Source organism: Macrotis lagotis, chromosome 7 (genome assembly GCF_037893015.1).
Source record: "Macrotis lagotis isolate mMagLag1 chromosome 7, bilby.v1.9.chrom.fasta, whole genome shotgun sequence".
NCBI classification, from domain to species: domain Eukaryota; kingdom Metazoa; phylum Chordata; class Mammalia; order Peramelemorphia; family Peramelidae; genus Macrotis; species Macrotis lagotis.
In genome coordinates, this window is record NC_133664.1 from 69720844 (window position 1) to 69740784 (window position 19941).

The 19941-nt window shown below is 37.4% G+C and overlaps 1 protein-coding gene across 9 annotated transcripts in view; it reads right to left on the reverse strand.

Moving 5' to 3' along the window:
* Positions 1–15656: 15656 nt before the first annotated feature.
* The window catches only part of ZNF438 (zinc finger protein 438), a 137360-nt gene continuing 133075 nt past the window's right edge, over positions 15657–19941 (reverse strand). For all 9 annotated transcript variants that reach the window (XM_074193089.1, XM_074193094.1, XM_074193092.1 and 6 more), the window contains one exon: positions 15657–19526. In XM_074193089.1, coding sequence (XP_074049190.1) covers positions 18908–19526 — 619 coding nt within the window. In that variant the 3' untranslated portion in view covers positions 15657–18907. The remainder of the gene's footprint in view (positions 19527–19941) is intronic.

Sequence of the window (19941 nt, forward strand, 5' to 3'; positions counted from 1 at the left end):
ACTTTAATTTTCTCACCTACACATTGCTGATAACAATTCTGGGAAAACTAGAAGTTTTTTAATTTAATGTGATCAAAATCACACAGTTTGCTTTTGATGATATTCTCTATCTCTTCCTTGGTCATAAACTGCTCCCCTTTCTGTAGATCTGACAAGTAAACTATTCCTTGTTCTCCTATTTTGCTTATAATATTGTCTTTTATGTCTAAATTCTGCACCCATTGTGATCTAATCTTGATATAGAGTGTGAGAGTTTCTGTCTTGCTTCTAGTTTTCCCCACAGTTTTTAATGGAAGAATGAGCTCTTATCCCAGAAGCTAGACTCTGGGTTTATCAAACAGCAGATTACTGTAATCATTTACCTCTGACTCTTTTCCACCTAAGTCTATTCTACTGATCCACCACTTCTATTTCTAAGCCAGTACCAGACAGTTTTGATGTCTGATGTTTTATAATATAATTTTAGATCTGGTAAGGCTAAGCCGCCTTCTTTTGCATTTTTTAAATTAGATACCTTGATATTCCTGACTTTTTGTTTCTCTGTATGAATTTAGTTACAATTTTTTTCTAGCTCACTAAAGTAATTTTTTGGAAGTTTGGTATGGCATTAAATAAGTAGTTTAATTTAGGTAGAATTGTCATTTTTATTATATTAGCTTGGCCTATCCATGAGCAGTTGATATTTGCCCAATTATTTAGATCTGATTTTATTTGTGTGAAGAAGTGTTTTATAGTTGTTTTCATAGAGTTTCTGAGTCTGCCTTGGCAGTTAGACTCCCAAGTATTTGATCTTTCCTGAAGTTATTTTAAATGGGATTTCTCTAACTCTTGCTGCTATATTTTGCTAGTTATATATATATATATATATATATATATATATATATATATATATATATATATATAAATTCTGAGGATATGGGTTTATTTTATATCCTGCGACTTTGCTAAAGTTGCTAATTGTTTCCAATAATTTTTAGATGATTTTTTTAGAGTTCTCTAGGTATACCATCATGTCATCTGCAAAGAGCATTTTGTTTCTTCCTTCCAAATTCTAATTCCTTCAATTTCTTTTTTCTTCTCTTATTGCTGAAGCTAACATTTCTAATACAATATTGAATAGTAGTTGTGATGACAGGCATCCTTGTTTCACCCTTGATCCTATTGGGAATGCCTCTAGCTTATTCCATTGTATATAATGCTTATTGATGGTTTCAGATAGATACTGCTTATCATTCTACGGAACAATCCATTTATTGCTATGCTTTCTACTGTTTTTATTAGGAACGGTGCTGTATTTTGTGAAAGGCTTTTTCAAAATCTATTGGGATTTCTGTTTGGTCTGTTATTGATATAGTCAATTATACTGACAGTTTTCCTAATAGTGAACCAACTCTGCATTCCTAGAATAAATCCTGCTTTGTTATAGTATATTATCCTAGTGATAATTTGCTATAATCACTTTGCTAAGATTTTATTTAATATTTTTGCCTCTATATTCATTAGGGAAATTGTTTTATAATTTTCTTTCTCTGTTTTGAATCTCTCTGGTTTAGGTAACAGCACCATATTGATGTCATAGAAGGAATTAGGCAGAGTTCTAACTTCACCTATTTTTTCAAATAGTTTATATAGAATTGGAACCAATTGTTCCTTAAATGTTTGATAGAATTCACTTTGAATCCATGTGTTCCTGGAGATTTTTCCTTAGGGAGTTCATTGATGGCTTGTTAATTTCTTTTTCTGAGATAGTATTATTTGGCTATTTAACTTCCTCTTCATTTAACCTGTGCAACTTATATTTTTGTAAATACTCATCCATTTCACTTGAATTATCAAATTTATTGGCATACAGTTGGGCAAAATAGTTCTAAATTATTACTTTATTTCCTCCTCACTTTTTGATACTAGTAATTTGGTTTTCTTCTTTATTTTTTAAATCAAATTAACCAAAAGTTTATCTATTTTATTGTTTTTTTCATAAAACCAATTTGGTTTTATTTATTAGTTAAATAGTTTTCTTGCTTTCAATTTTATTAATTTCTACTTTAATTTTTAGAATTTCTAATTTGGTATATAATTGGGGGGGTTTAATTTTTTTTCTCCAGTTTTTTATTTGCATGTTTAGTTCATGGATTTCCTCTTCATTTTATTCATGTAATCATTGAGAGATATACTATATCCCCTAATAACTGCTTTGGCTGTATCCCATAAATTTTGGTATGTTGTCTCATTATTGTCATTGTCTAGGATGAAATTATTAATTCTATCTGTAATTTGTTGTTTGATCCACTCATTTTTTAAAATGAGGCTATTTTGTTTCCAATTCGTTTTAGGTCTATCTCTCCATGACCCATTATTGCACATGATTTTTATTGCATTATGGTATGAAAATGAAATATTCACTATTTCTGCCTTTCTACATTTGATTTTGAGGTTTTTTTTATACATGGTCAATTTTTGCACAGATGCCACATACTGCAGAAAAAAAGATATATCCCTGTTCAGTTTTCTCACATTCTATTTACCTCCTTAACTTCCTTCTTGTTTATTTTATGGTTAGATTTACCTAATTCAGAGAAAGAGAGGTTGAAGTCTCCCACAAATAGAGTTTTCCTGTCTTTGTCTTCCTATAATTCATTCAGCTTCTTCTCTAAGAATATGGATGCTATAATATTTAGTGCACACATATTTAGTATGGAAATTGCTTCATTGTCTATGTTACCTTTTAGGAGGATATAGTTTCCTTTCTTATCTCTTTTAATGAGATCTATTTTTGCAGCTAGTTCAGGGATTCTTAACCTTTTTTTTATCATAGACCCATCTGGCAGTCTGGTGAAGTCTGTGAACAGTTTCTCAAAAATGTCTCTAATCACTGAAGAAAAAAAAGCTAAAATTCAGTTAAGGTTGGTAAAAATAAAGATGCATTTCTTTCCTCAATAAAATTATTGGCCCCTGGGGAAAGATGTCCATGGTCTCCAGGTTAAGAACCCTTTCCCTAGTTGATTCCTTCATCTTTTAAAGGATGGACTTGTGATTAAAAAGCTAGATGATCTCTAAAGCTCCTAGCTTTAGGATTCTGGGATCCTATAGAATCTATAGTCCTGACACTGTCTCCTAAGCTTTAGAACAATGTCTTTTATTGCCTACAAGTGATGTCCCATTGGCACCTCAAAATGTCTGAAGCAAAGCTCATCTTTTTCCCCAATTCCTGCTCTTCTTTTGTGCTTCTCTGTTCCTTAGAAGTCTATGTTCAAAACCTTGGGATTATCTTTGAATTTTCCTTCTCCCTCACTGATTCTGTCTCCACCACTTCTCCACTCTCTTCCCTCCACTGCTACCACCACTGTATAAGTCCTCATTATCATTCACCTTGACCATAGCAACAACCTTCTAACATGTCTTCTTGCCTCTGTTCATCCTTTCTGTAATCTCTATTTTATCTCACTCTGAGAAAAATCTTCCTGATGATAGATCTGGGCATCTCCCACCAAGCAAAGCTCAAATTCTTTTGCCAGTGTAAGTTCCCTGAACTACAGGTTATTTCACTTTTGTCTTTGTCTCTCCAGCACCTGCACAATGTCACCTAACTCACAATAGATGCTAAATAAATGTTTCCTGAATGATACATACAAGGTCCTCCACAATCTGTCCATAAGGTTGTAAACTCATTGAGACCAGAGACTATCTTTTGTTTCTTTTTGTGTCATCAATGTGTCATCAAGCAGAGTACTTGGCTCAAAACAGGTGCTAAAGAATTCATTATTGATTGACTGATCAACCTCTAAACTAACACATATTCTCTCTCTGTCTCTATCTCTCTCTCTGTCTCTCTCTCTCTCTCCCCCAGCTCCTCCTTCCCTCTCTCCCTCCACCTTTTCCCTTTTACCCTCCCCCTCCTGTTCCCTCTCCTTCCTCCCTGATTCCCTCTCTTCCCCTCTATCTCTCCCCTCCCCCCAATCAAGAATATGTTGATTGAAGTCAACCATGCACAGCACTAAAAGAGTCACCAAATACTCTCTTCGGGATCAGAAAAGGTAATCAAAGGATTCATCTTTGGATAATGATGACAGAATTCAGCATCTCCTGTGTTCTAGGGACAAGGCAGTACTAGACAATGGATGAAGCACTGGACCCAGAGTCCAAATTCTGCTTTAGATACTACCTGGGACTAGTCATTAAATAATCTGAACCTCAGTTTTCTCCTCTCTAAAAGTGCTATCAAAATAACACGTATCTCATAGGATTTTGTTATGATAACATGAGTTAAAAGATTGCAAACTGAAAGCAACTATTTAAATAATAGCTACTGTTGCTGTTGTTATTATTATTATTATTTAGGTTAGTCAATTGAATGCCAGGATTAATAAGTCCTTGATCACTGTTTCTATCCTCATCCAAACAATCAGGTCATTGGCTGTTGCACCAAGTTTCTCACCACTTGTGGTCTCCTGAGATACATGGATTTATTTTATATATTGCTAGGGACTGGGCCCAATTAGTGAAGCTAATAAATAAGATTACTAGACAATAAAAGTTATAATAATAATAATTATAATTATTATTATTACTATGAAGCTGATTCCCCAAAATAAAGAAAGTAGTCTCTTCTGCAAAAAAGAAATTTGCTTTTGGGTCAAACTTATGTGAAGTTTCTTAAATGTAGTTAATACCAACCACTAAATTAACTTTGATATTCATTATCAGTGCCGGTGGTAAGAAAGGAAAATTCAGCAAATTCCATTTAAATTGGGCTGGGGACCCAGCAACCACAAGGTGGGGGATAATGTGGAGAGAAAGGAGAGGGCTCCCCTACTTCTAAGATTTAAGAAGATTTTTTTTAGCCACTGCTGATCCTCCTTACTATATGTCTTATATTAATCACCTACTGAAAGAACTGTCTGTTTAAAACATTTCCTCCTCAGCATTGTTAGACTTGACAGAAAATATGGAGATGATTTAAAAGCTTGCTACTGGATTTATTGGCAGCAATGCCAGATTGCACTTAGTGGGAAATTGGCAGGTATTTGCAATCGATTGGCTGTGATTCAGATTGTGGGCAGGTAGAAATTGTGAAAGGTTTAATTTAAACATCACGACATGGCAGATACCACTGGCTTTACTTAAGACTAATGAGGTCCTCGCAAATAACATCCTAATAACAGCCACCTACTGTAGGCAGCTCCCTTTCCTGAAATACGGTCAAGCCCTCTCCCATCAGGAGGACTAGCTCCTTCATTTTCTACTATATCTGACTTTCCCCAGCAATAATTCACTGGTTTCTTTCCCTGATTATAAGTTTAAGAGAATTTTAGCTTGGAAACATACTTCATCTCTGCTTAGCATGTTGTAATTTACTGTGCCCACTAAAAGACCTTTGTACCAGAATGAATTATTTGGGGAAAGTTATTACACCGACAGCTTTGGGGACCAAGACATTCTTCTCATCCCTAGGATGAAAGCCACTGCAATTCTCTACCTAAAGTCTTCATCTCTTGGAGAAGCCAGCAGACTGCTTACTTTCTGGGCCCTGAGTTCTCTCTTCAAGGCTGTCAACAAAAAGACCAATTAGTGTCCATTATAGTTATGGTTTCTGTGATGTGGAAATTTTCCCAAATGTACTTATATTGAGATGTGCAATTAATCCAAAAGGTTAAACCAAGGTATTTCAGCCTTCTGTAGAAATTATGTATGGTTCTCCCGAGTGTATAGGATGTTCAGGGAGGACTAGTGCCCTTGGGGAGAGGACTTGTCAAACCCTTTTTAGGGTTGTTCACCCATTTTTGGTGTCCATCTGTACTCATCTCTTACTGGAAACCACACTCCAGTAAAGCCATCTTGGCAGATGGGCTAAACCAGATTGAGGGTAATCAATCAATCTCCGATTGGTCAACTAAGCTAGGGGGATATCTACCCCAACCATATGAAGACTTCTCCTGGTGAACTGGGCAGATGAGAACAATTTATTCCAATGAAGCAGATGCTATGGAATACTTAGGGTTTGATTAGACACCAAAGATGCATACAAGGTCATTGCTAGTTCTTTTGACTTTGCTTTGCCATTGGATCTTGATGACTCAGGAAGAGAGAGTGAGGTTGACAACCTTGCACAACTGCCTTAATTAAATCCAATTCACTAGCAGGTCAAGTCATTGCCCAACGTGATGTCTTTGGTCTTCTTCAAAAAAAATGGACAAACAATAAAACAGTACAAAATGGCAAATATGTTTAGAGTTGCTCATCATGCTAACAGAAAAGGAGGCAAAATGAAAAAAAAATCCTCTGCCCTGCCCCTTCTTCAAAGCTTTCATTTAATAATAGCTAATATTTATAGAGTATATGCAAACATGTACTAATGTATATATACATTTAGGTTTGCAAAGTGTTTTGTACATACTATTTCATCTGACCTTCATGACGACCTTAGGGGGAGGAGTTATTCTCATTTTATGGATGAGGAATCAGAGGTTAAAAGGTTAAGCTAGAAAGTATCTGATGCAAGATTTAAATGAAAGTCTTCCTGATTACAGGTCTGGCATACATTTAAAAAGGGTCAGGTACTATCCTTATATTTGAAGGAGAGAACTTAGAAATGGCCGTAATTCTTGAAAGAATCCAAAGCTAGAGGTCCAGAAAGTTGTTCCTCCATCCAAATGAAGCTTTGCTATAAGCCTCACCTTTTTGAGGATGGCCCATCTAAAGTAGTCATGATTTGTTGAATATATTGTTCTCAACATTAAAAATAAGCATTAGGAGCATTATATGGATTTGGGACACTCCTTAGAGGATTGGCAAGGAGTCCAAAAATATTTTTTGGCAACTTGGGTCATATTTAAGCTGCTTTTAAAAAAGTGAAGTCAGGATCATTTTTTCCCTTGGCCAATCATTAAAAATTGAAAAATAAGGACCTCAGAGAAATATATATGAGTATATGAATTATTTAGACTTTACTTTTTAGAAGTTTTGTCTAAATGACAGCCATCTAAAAGGCAGAATTTTCTCTTCACTCCCCCCAATGGTTACTCTCCAGAAATGTGAGGCAATACCAATGAGTTAGATCTGTGAAGGCAGTACATCCCTGGGTTCAATTTCAAGCTCATTCCTTGGAGAGGTGACCTGAGGAGAGAAAAATATTCTGGGCTGGGTCTAACAAATGCAATCTAAACCAGTGAGTCAGATTTGGAAATTAGAAAGCAATGTGTGTGTCATATAATTCAACAAAACAACTTTGTTGATAAGACATGAAACAATATAATTTCTCAAGTTACAATGGATATCTACAGATCAGCTCCACCTTCACAGTCACCATAGCAAACCCACCAGGCTAAAAGAGGAAAATATTCTCAATCACTCTTTGGCTACCAAGCTCCCCTTAGGCTCTGCCAAATAGTCTACTTCTGTCCCCTGTGAAGGACAAGTTAAGCCTACATAAAACAGGTGTGGTTCCTACCATAATAGAGATGTCTTTGAAGGTAAAAATCCTCTTCATTTCATAATATTTAATCATTATTAACAAGGTAGGCAACAGACTTTGCCAAAAGTCAGAGAAAGGTAGAAAAAAAATCAGTGTGGTAAAAAAGCAAAGTGAGTTCTAGAGGCAGACACAGAGGATGTGGGGTCTGAATCCTATTTCTGCTACTTTCTTCCAGTGTGACCTTGATTAAGTGATTATTTTTTCTCTCTGGTTCTTGGTTTCCTCATCTGAAAAAATAAGAATGGGAGATTGGTCACTTAGGAGCTTCATTTGAAGCCCTTTTAGCTCTAAGTCTAGAATTCTGTGGAGCTGGCAGGTGGTAGCATCATCATAATAAGGAGATGGAGGATTTATGAGTGTGTCAGATTAGAATATTATAGATCTGTTTGGCACAGATGTTTCAGTGTTGGGATCCATTCCCCAATCTTGCAATGGGCACTTTTTTTGTTACCCTACCTTCTTCAATATGACAGGAGACGATTCTAAGGTACTCAAGCTTTAGACTCATTCTTGGCAGCCCCAAGTACACTGACTAGGAGGTCTTTTGGTCCTAGCTGCAAATGCTTGGTGCCAATAGGATGCAATGCCCAGGCAATTGTGAAGTGTGACCAAGTCAGCCTTTTTTCCAAAATGAAACGGATAAACATTTAATGTGTGAATTGAAGGTCATGAAAACATCTACCTGACATCAAATATGTTCCCTTTTAGGCCATAAATTCAAATTATAAGAGTCAGTATTTAGATTAAGGCCACTGTTTTTAGGAAGCCCCAGTAAGATGACATGTGGAAGGAGGAATAACACATGAATCCATTAAAACTCTAGCTTGAACATGATCAGAGTAAATAGCATCAAAGGTCACAGCCCTGAAGAAATGTGGTACTATCATAGCGGGTGGGGGAGTCATAAAGACACAAAGCCTGAGATTTTTTCAAAGAACAAATACCTAGAGGTGAATCAGCGAGGGTCTGGACCCAAGGAGAGCCCTGAGCACCTAGAGATGGAGGTTTAAAAACTGGTTTCTCTTAGGTTTCATAATTCCTTTAAAAGAATAATGATGTTTTTTTTAGGTTTTTGCAAGGCAAAGGGGGTTAAGTGGCTTGCCCAAGGCCACACAGCTAGGTAATTATTAAGTGTCTGAGACAAGATTTGAACCCAGGTACTCCTGACTCCAGGGCCAGTGCTTTATCCACTGCACCACCTAGCCTCCCCAATAATGATTTTTGATAGCAGGAAAAATGAGACACAATTTCCTTGCTACCCTTATGGTATAACAAAGTAAATAGATTCCTACCAACAGAAGAGGCTTAAGGATAAATGTTCCTCATTGGATATTACTTGTCTTCCTAATAAATATTTCTCCTCACTCTCACTAAAAGGAATATGCATAAAATTCAAAGAAGTTTAATCATATTCTTGAAATGTGACTTTTTAAGGGTAATTTTGTGGTAAGATTTCAGTTTAATGTGAGGGGAAAAGGACCAAGAATCAGAGTTGTCCAACAATAGAAGAGACACCTCAGGAGGCAATGAGTTCCCTGACAAGGGTGCCAGGGGTGCTCTAGTGTAGATTCAGGCATCTGAGAAGGCTGGACTAGGTGACCTCTAAGGACTCCTCTGACTCCAGAATTGCATGGTTCTGCTCTCTCTGTGGGGTCTCATTGTCCATTTCAAAATAAAACTGGAAGCTCAAATCTGGGGTTCACTTGGGTTGACCATACCTCTGGGCTAATGCAAACTCAAATCCCAAACTTGTGTGCTAGGAAAGGTTAGAATGATGTGCTACTAGAAGCCTTGGAGCTTGCTGTAGGTCAAGCAGGTTTTTAACAGCCAATTATAAGGACTCATAGTCCTGAGCAAACAATAGGACCCACCAAAGGCATGCTAAAGGGAGCAACATCTAATATGTTGCATTTGAAAGTGAACTCGGTGGCATGAATATTCAAAACAACCTCATATTAGCACCTACTCTCCCCAAGGACTAAGGTGATAAAAGAATGTGCCCTCAGGTGTTGGGGAAAAGATTGGTACTTCATTGTTATATATATTTCTAGAAAATATCTTGTGTAAAAGATGATTGTTGTTAATCAGTTAAATGAAATCGGGGTTCTAATCACTAGTGGCTAATATATATATTATATAAAAATATGTATTATTTTGTTTTTGCTTTTGCAAGGCAATGGGGTTAAGTGACTTGCCCAAGGTCACACAGCCAAAATAATTATTAAGTGTCTGAGGCCGGATTTGAATTTAGGTCCTCCTGACTCTAGTGCAAGTGCTTTATTCACGCCATCTAGCTGCCCCCAATAGTGGTTAATATTAAGAAGATCATGCTTGGGTAGGGGCTTGGGCAGATAGCTTTAGAGAATTATTCCATCACCATAGGAGCACTCCTAGAACCTCAAGGGGAATTTGAAGTTAGGAGAGAGTTGAGAACCTAGCCACAATGAATTATGACCCCATTGGCAGAAGTATTAAATAAAACAAAAAGCAATTTTTGGCAAACTATTATTTTGGGTTACAACTTAGAAATGATGTTGTGTCTGGGAAAGATCAGCCCTCATGTTAACAATTGGTAATGTGGACGTTGGAGGATGCTTCATTTCTTTCTTACCCAAAAAAACTTAGGACTGCTGATTCAGAATCAAAAGAATGGAGTCTATGGGGAGGGGGCACAAGGGCATTTTTTCAATTGTCTTGGCTTTAGCTTTTTTCATTTGTAAAATGAAAGATTTGAGTAAATGTCCTCTAACGTTTCTTTTAGCTTGAAACATTTGATGGAGGGGGCTGTTTGGAAGATGATAGACAAAAATTCTATGGCGCAACAGCTGAGTTATTTAACCTATACTGAAATGAAAATAGCTAACTTACATATCTCCCTTTTGACTACAAAAATCTTAGTTTCCATTAAGTAATAATTTTTCTAGTGGGAGGTCCATTGTCAATTCAACAGAGATGTCTTTAGAGAGTAGTCCAACCTCCCCATCTGGAGCGGGGATTCCATCATGCAGGAAACTTGTCTGATGTTGAAACTGCTTCCTCTGGTGCCGAATAGCAACCCCACCTAGACATTAGAGTCTAAGAGAATGGCTTGGAGTCACTGGAAGGTTATGGGACCTTACTCCTGATCACCAAGCTAGTAAGCATTAGAAATGGGATTTGAATCCATCTTCTTGGTTCCAAAGCCAGTGCCATAGCTACTCTGCTACACTTCCTGTTGCAATTGTGAGCTGTGACAGAAATATTTTCATGCTTAAGAGCTATGGAAAATGTGACACATACATCTGGTATGGTCAAAGACATTTTTATTTAAAGACAAGGACAATCTTTGAGAACATTTGCATAGACAGCTCCCCAAATGGTAATGTACTACTCTCCTTGTCAACATTAAAATCAAGGATTGAGCTTGATTCATAGAGCAGATGAGCCTGGAACCTCTAAACAGACATTCATAGTATGCCTGGAAAACTGTGTGTTTACAGTTTAATTGTAGAGCAAACTGTGACCCTTGCCAAAGCTCAGCGGCAATAAATATTTCGGCTCTGAAGGCGGATGCCTGTGTAGGTAGATGCCCTTATTAAAGAACTTAGATAAGTTGGTGATTCTCAAATGCCAATGTTTGTCCTAAGTTAGGGCTGCAAACCTAAATCTTTGCTTGTCCCCTCTGTGATGGAAGAGTGTCACAGTGAGCTCAGTAGAAAAGGATGTTATATGAAAGAAGGAACTAACAAGGCATGACAGCAGTTTGAATGAAGCAGAACGGCCCAGATCTGAATTCTAATAAATAAGGAAAGTGAAGCACTTACTGTCAGCAGTCAAATCAACCAAAGCATAGGAACCCAGAGCATTGCATCTGGAGAAGGAGAGGAGGCCTGGAGCCAGAGAAGGCAATGGAACTCCTCCAGCTTTGATTATTTATGGTGTGTTGATGAAGGAACAACTTTCCATATGAGGTACAGCTTTACCGAGGAACAGGAAAGCTCAGGAGAGGAAAAGGTCCAGGGAAAGGAGAGGACTGAACAGAAAGGATATCTAATGAAAAAATTGCAACTCTTAAAACATGTTTTCTTTTGTCTAAGCATGGGATTTCTTCAACATTAGAAACTGGTGATGTGGAAAGTGGCTTCCATCAAAGAAGATTGGTTTGTCAATGAGTGAAAAAGCATTTTTAAGTGCCTACTGTTTACCAGACACTGGGCTATATACAAAGGCAAAAACCAAAAATATAAAAAATATAAAACAAAACAACCCTAATCCCCCCACTCTCAATGCGCTCAGAGTCTAATGGGGAGGAAACATGAGATAGGCTATGTATGAATTATGTATGTATGTATATATGTATACAGGATAAATAGGAGATAATAAACACAGGAAAGGTGTTAGCATTGGGAAAAGCTTCCTGTACCATTGGGAAATGGTAGCATTTGGGTTGAGACTCGCAGGCAGCTGAGAGAGAATTTCAGACATTAGGGACAACCAAGGATTGTTTTATTCCATATATTAAAAATGTAATAAATAAATTTTTTTAAAAAGGAAATATTTGGAGTCAGGAGATGAAATATTATGTGTAAGGAAGCAGCATGGAGCCAAGGTTAAGAAGGCTAAGGCCTGAAACAGTCCATCATGACTAGCAATTAAGGAATCATTGATAACATGGAAGGGGCAGTTTCAGTTGAAGATATAATTATGGTTTCAGAGTTGTCACGGACCCAGAGAGGTTAAAATATATGCTCTCAGTCACATAACTAGTGTGTGTCTGAGATAGTACTTGATAGGATGGTCTTCTAGGGCCAGTGCTCTTTCCACTGTGCCACCCAGCTGCCCCTTGGTAGCTCTTTTTGTATCGGCAAAAAATTGGAAATTGAGGGGATGCCCATCAATTGGGGAATGGCTGAACAAGTTATGGTATTTGAATGCTTTGGAGTACTCTTGTTTTGTAAAAAATCAAGAGTGGCAAGAACTGATGCTGATTGAAGTGAGAAGAACCAAGAGAGCATTGTACACAACAATAATGTTGAGAGATGATTGACTACGATGGATATAACTCTTCTCAGCAGTTCAGAGATCAAGGACAATTCTTAGACCTATTAATGAAAATGCCATCCATTCCCAGAGAAAGAACTATGGAGTCTGAATGCAGAGCAAAGCATGTTATATTCACTTTAAAAAAACTTCAAACTTCTTTTATGTTTTTCTTTTCTTTCTCATGGTATTGTCTTTCCTCTTAGTTTTAATTCTTCTTTCACAACACGACTATATGTTAGATGTTAATTAACATGTCAATTAGTTATCACTAATCTTATATTTATTACATTATTTATTATAATATAATACTAATTATTAATTTATTATTAATTAGTTAATCAATGATGATTAATATGTTAATATGTTAAACCCAATTATACATGTAGAACTTTTACCAGATTGTTCATCACCATGGGGAGGGGGAAGAGAAGGGAGGATAATAGAAAAATTGGGAGCTCATATATTTGCAAATGGATGAATGTGAAAACTGTCTTTGAATGTAATTGGAAAAATAAAATAAAATTTCAATCGAAAAAATAATTATTTTTATCACACACAACCATTTTAGCATTCCACCTGTTGGTAAAGATCAACCCATTTATGCCATCTCATCCAGTGCCAGTTTCCATCTTGTCTATATTGAGCCTTTACAGATAATTCATTAGTGTGCTGGAGGCCTTCCTCTAGGTCCTTTTTGCACTTCCCAGAAGCCAGTGAAACTTTCAGGCTAACTAGCTATCTATTCTCCCTTGTTTTTGACATATGGTCATTTTCTCTCCTTTTCTGATCCTATATTTCCTCAATTATATCCTCAGGTTCACTCCCTGCTTCTCCATGGTGATGAGTCACTTTTTTCTAGGCTCTTTAACTTATCAGATGGACCTAAGTTTTACCATCTGCCCTCTGTAGAACCATAGGTCCTCTGGGCTTTTTCCATCTACCCTGAAGGGAAAGCTTCCTATATAAGACAAGTTAGGTTTCTTTGAGGTTTTTTTTTTAGGTTTTTTTTTTTTTTGTAAGGCAGTGGGGGTTAAGTGTCTTGCCCAAGGCCACACAGCTAGGTAATTAAGTGTCTGAGGCCGGATTTGAACTCATGGACTCCTGACTCCAGGGTGGGTGCTCTATCCACTGCGCCACCTAGCTGCCCCTCAAGTCATGCTTCTTGAGTAGGGTCTGCCATCTTTTCCTATTTGCGTCCCTGTTAAGTATCATGATGCTTCATACTTAAGAAAGGTTTTCCCATTCATTTAATTTCATTAATTCATTCCTTTACTGCCTCTTGAGCAAAGATCACAGCTGGAAACTTGCTTCTATTCTTGTGTTCACCATCACCAATCCATCACCCTCTGGATCACCTGCAAATGTGTGGTTTTTACAAGATTTGTAACCATATAACATCTCTGAAAGGACATTTCTGTTAAAAAGACAGATTTTTGTACTTGGGAGCCACTTACGTTTCTTTTTTGTTTTGTTTTGTTTTTAGATTTTTGCAAGGAAAATGGGGTTAAGTGGCTTGCCCAAGGCCACATAGCTAGGTAATTGTCTGAGACTGGATTTGAACCCAGGCACTCCTGACCCCAAGGCTGATGCTTTATCCACTATGCCACCTAGCCGCTCCAATTTTCTTTTTTTTTTTAATTTTTAATTTTTTTGGGTTTTTTTTACCACTTAGGTTTCTTAAAAGTATTATACAATTTTCAAAATGCAATTGTGCTCTTTTCCCCTCCCATTTAATTCTGTCCTTCTGTAGTACCTATCCCAAATACACAGTACCCTAAAAATCTTAGTACAAAAATTAGCTTGAATCTGAACTAAGCTTTTTTGGAAATGCTGTATTTGCTTTTCTATTTCTACAGAATTCTTTGCAGTTCTTTAGAATTTTCCATTCATTTAGTTTAATTTTTCCTGTACATGTTATTAGCCTGATCTCTTTTGAATAATCACAAATCTCACTGGAATCCTAGAATGCTCTACTCTGTAGCCTCTAGATGTATACTCGTGGGGCATTTCTTCATGACTAAAGGCATAAATACTGACCCCAATCTTCTGGTCTCTTTTTCTCCCTGAGATATCTTGCAAGATTTATCCTCCAACATTTTAAAGATTGTATTACCTCAGGTACAGATCCTGAGAATACTCAACAAATCATCTGTAGAAGATTGGACCAATCAATGCATCATAGTCTTTCTTTGGTGCAGTGGATAGAGCACTGGCCTTGGAATCAGGACAGGATTTCAAATCCAGCCTCTGACACTCACTAGCTGTATTATCTTGGGAAAGTCACTTAATCTTTCTTGCATCCAGGACCATCTCCAGTTGTTCTGATCCATATCTGGCCATTGGACCCCGAGGGCTCCAGAGGAGAAAGTGAGGTTGATAACTAAGCACAGCACCCCTCACTCAAATCCAAGTCATGTGCTTGTCATGACATCACCCCCCTGATGCTATGGTCTTCTTCAAGAATAAAGGACAAACTTTTTAATATTTCAGGGATACTAGGGCAAGCATTTGGGCTATCTAATGGCCCTCCTCCTTTCCCAATCATAAGTGATGTCCTTATTGGAGATTTTAAAAATGTCTGCCAAGAGTTTAATTTTTTTTTTAATCTACTCGGTCCTAACTATTTCATTCAAATGCCAGACTTCATTAGAAGTTAGCCAAGAAAGTAATGCAATAACTTAGCTTAGCAAATGTAATTGCTTTTTGTTATAGACAGTTTAACAAAGTAGCAAGAGCATTGAACTTGGAGTTAGAATGCTTCAGTCCAAATCCTGGCTGTATTTCTTATTAAAATTATAATGTTGGCAGTCTTTCTAGATGGGCATTCCTTGGTGATACTGGGGTCAATGCCCAGAAGCATGCTAGACCCATTGAACTCAGGGACTGGCTCATTAGAGCCAGATTTAACTGGCCCATAGTCCTGTTCAATTTTATTTTTAACTGAGAAAAAAGCAAATGCTACAAATCAGGATTTGATGTGTTGTTTGGTTGATTATCTAGACAAGAAATGATTGATAAAATGTTAATACTAATAAATATAAACTTGAATGTGGTGAATATATATATGAATATACACACATATATATATATATACATTTTTTTTGCAGAAAGCCTATTGTTTAAACATTTACTAGAACATCCCTGTTAATAACAACTCATCCAAAATTATGTTTTAACTGGAAATGTGGATGTGACACAGGAAAAATGAGGCAGAACAGTTCTTGCTTATAGTCCAATCAGACTGTAAGTCTGAGGAAAGAGGTCTCAGGAAAGAATTATCCCCAAGAAGTTACAGAAGTTTTTGTAGTTATTGTTTATTAATTGTACAAGAATGCTTTAGTTCAAAAAAATGAATTGAGAAAACAGCTTTCTACTTGTTTTACGTAAGAGAAAATAGGTCCAAACCTCTGTCTGAAAACTGACTCCTTCATTGAGTAAGTGTTGGTGGAGCATGGAACAGAGATGATAAGATGTTGTTTCTTCCTTGGGGAGGTGTAGGAAGTCACACCACTTAATCTAATTAGAAGTAGTAGGAAGGAATTCAAGGAAGGTTTTCTTGGGGGGGAAGAAGGGGATTTTTTTTCTCTTCTTGATTCTATTAAATAAGTTCCCCTCTGACTATTCAAGAGAGTAGGAAGTTGGACTGACTCTTTCATCCATCCCAAGTGACTACATGGAAGGCTCTACAGGACCTAAAACAGCCATCAATTGATGACCTATTACCTCTTTCCCTTTTGAAGAAAAATTATTTTAGAGTTTTAGGATTGCCATTAAGTATTAAATTCTCATTATGTAGGATGCATTTTTGAGAGATCAGTAAGTGTATACTGAGATAGGAACTTTTTCTGCTAATTCATGTGCTGGGTAACTTTCACTATACTGTACTTTTTTGTTCACTACTGAGTTAAATAAATTCTCCTATAATTTCTGAGGTCAATAATCCCAAATTAGCAAATGATCCTAAAATCATCAAGTACAGGAGATGGTAGGAGCTGTAGGTATAGAGTTTATTCATGTTATCCTCTTGATAGCAATTGATAGCAGATTCGGACAGGGTCTTCCTCCAAACACTCTCTCTTCCAGCCTTTCAAACAATAGGGCCTTTTCACTTTTCACTTTTTTTTAATGTTTTTGCAAGGCAAATGGGGTTAAGTGACTTGTCCAGGGCCACACAGCTAGGTAATTATTAAGCCAGATTTGAACTCAGGTACTCCTGACTCCAGGGCCAGTGCTCTATCCACTGCGCTACCTAGCCACCCCAACTTTTCACTTTTCCTCAACTCTAAAACAGAATGGTAAAAATATGCTTTCTGTTTACCACTAGGATTACTGGCTGAATAAAATGAGAAAATGTAGGTAAAGGCATTCTCTAAATTCCAAACAGAGGGATTAGATCTCAGAAGAATCTCAGGTGTATCAGGAGTAAATGGATATTATACCCTTCACATCCAATCTGTGTTAGAGATTCTATGAAGATAAAGTTGGTCAATACTGCAAAATTATTTTAAAGAAATGAAAGAGGTCATTTCAAACATTCTGTCATTCCACAACATTTATTTGAGTGCCTTTGTGAAAGGCACCTTGTTAGGCACTATGGGGGAAATACAGATTTGACCAAGACATGACTCCTGCCCTTGACGAGCTTACAGTCTTAAGAGAAATAATGAGGCATGTACACTTTGCAATACATGGCAGGACATGATATGCCTATAAGAGAAGTACAAAATTGCTATGAGAGTCCAGAGGAAAGATCCCTTCTGGTTTGGGAAATCAGGAAAACTTCATGAAGGGTAGCATGTGAGGAGCTGAGTCTTGAGGATGCGAAGGAGCCACAAAATCATGATGTGGAGGCAAATTCTGGGCTATGTTGGGAAAATGATAGGTGGTCAGTTGGATGAGTATAAATGTAGGATTAGAGAATGAGGAGTAGGAAAAGCAGGCTAAGCCAGATTGGTTTCTTATCCCAAATTAAGAGATGGAACCACCCAAGGGTTATGAGCAGAAAAGCAATGATCAGAGTTTGCTTTAGAAAGATTGATTTGGTGGCCATGTGTGAAAAGGAGAAGGACCAGATGTAGGGAGACCAGTTAAAGGCTACTACTGTTGAGGTAAGTTAAGGAGGGCCTACACTTGGCCGGTGGCAGTGGGAATTTAAAGGAAGGGATGGGTACAAAAGCCATTTCAGAGGTAGAATCAACAAGATTTAGTTATAGGGGTGGAGAGAAAGAGGGAGGAAGCAAAGGTGATTAAGGTTTTACAATGGGGTGAGCAGAATCATGCTGGAGTCACTAACAGAAACACAAGAGACAAGAGGTGATGCCGTTTAGGTAAATGGGGAAGTGAGGAAGAGGACAGGTTTTGTTTGAACAGTATTGCCCACACATACAACAGCCATAAGATTATTTTTTTTTAATCCAGAATGGACTAAACTCGAAACATGAACATTTCAGATTCTGCCAGATCATTCCCTAGTTATTAAAAAAAAGGAATTGTACTCATGAATTTGGGGAAGCAACAACAACAACCCGGGCCTGTTAAATTAGCAATACAGTGACATCCCTCCAAGCCACCATTCAAAAAAAGAAGCTAGATTGAGGGACAAGGGAAAGTAACTGAGACACCTAGGTTTCTGGCTTGAACAGTCTGTTTCTTTTCAGGCTATAAATATTTTAGCTCTGCCTGCTTGAAAATAACTTTACCAAGAAAATGGATTTTTTTTATTAGCTGGAGTATTAAAAGAATTTTGATTACTTTGAAGAGAGAACTCTGTACTTATAAGACATGCCAGCAAAGACTCTTCAAGGCAATGAACATTTAAGAAAATAGACGGTAGGTAGCATTAAGGGGAAAAAAAATTGAAGGACTAGATGCATGGAATTTAAATTAGGGCAAATGACAATCTTATTAAATACATTCTCCTAAAGCATATTCAAATAAAGCCAAGGATTTAATACATATCAACACTTATTACCATAAAACCTGGTTCTACTTTTGAGACTGAAATGAAGTTTTCAGTCTAGGAAGTTCTCAGATTTGTCAATCTATATTAATAGAAGGCATTTGTGTGTGTAGCAACATATACATGTTCATACTGCACAGTATATTTTAAGCAGATCTTATAATCTTCCTGATTTTTTAATCCACAGTTGGGTCTTTTATTTATCCTGATAAGGAGTCAAAGACTTTATCATTTAATAAGTGACATTTTACAATAAATCCAAAAATTCTGAGCTGCATTTGTTGTACAGTTTATAAGAAAACAAAATTGTATAAATTTTGCCTTTATTCATAAAAAAACAAAAAAAGTATTTTGACTGGCCCATATTTGTAATTAAGAGACACCAGAATAATATTAAACTCTGTAGGGAAGGGGAGGGCAAAAATTTCCTGCAATGTTTCATCCTCCACAGTGTTTCACTTTTCAGCCTCATTAGAAAATTCAATTACTCCTTGTGAAGATAATGCACTTAAAAGAGCCCAAAGTACAGAAGGGTCTTCACAGTTGTGCTGCTGTTCCCAATGAAGGAAAAGTTCTTCTTTCCTTTCAAGTATCTGTTTACAAAGCAGACAGTTAAAGCCCAAACTTGACCAGAGCTGAATCTTAGACGGCATGGCACCATCTGGGCTTGGCAGAGCCTTTCCTGGTTCACTGGCTCCCGGTGGCACTTCCTCATTCTTTGTTAATATGTCCAGGTTTTTCTGATGGAGAAGATATATCTCTCTTTTGAGCTGTATGGGAAATGCATACAGCTCCTCCTCCAAAGCATCCCTCCTTACCAGGCTTCTCCTTTCACTATGTTGTTTCCAGAAATGAGCGGCTCGCTTCACCACTTCTTCCTGGGTTCCTTTGCTGCCCGGTAAGATTCCTTCCTTCAGTTTCCCTTGAATGTCTTCTCCATGCACATATAATAAATGAAATTTCATCTCAGAAAAAGACTGAGCAGTGACCTGACAGCGGCCACACTTGATGTCCAACTTGACCTCACTGGGTTGTCCTGGGAAGAAGGTCTCCTCGAGGTTCGATTTATTTTCTCTGAAAACAGAAAAAGCAAAGGATCTGTGAGAGGTACTAGTCCAGATTGTGCTTTGCAGCCTGGCTCCCAAAACACCACCACCAACCCTGCAAATGTCCCAAACCCAGCTGATGAGGAGGAAGAATGAGAGCTAAGCAGCCTGTACAAAGCAAAGGATGAGTTTAAAGAGAATGCCTTCTGGCCTCAAGAATGGGTGTTGATCACCTCTGGTTGAGTGTGCTAACTTTCTGAAGTCATTAGTGTCCACCTGGTCAAGTCATACTCCCCTTAATAGATGCCCTATAAGGGGAGTGATTTATGCTATTCTTGTAGTCTGGTACAGTACACAGGATGGGGGCAGGGAATCCTAGAATAAGAGCTAGCCTGGGAGTCAAGACATCCAGTTCAACACCGAACTCTGTAGAACCTCGGGCA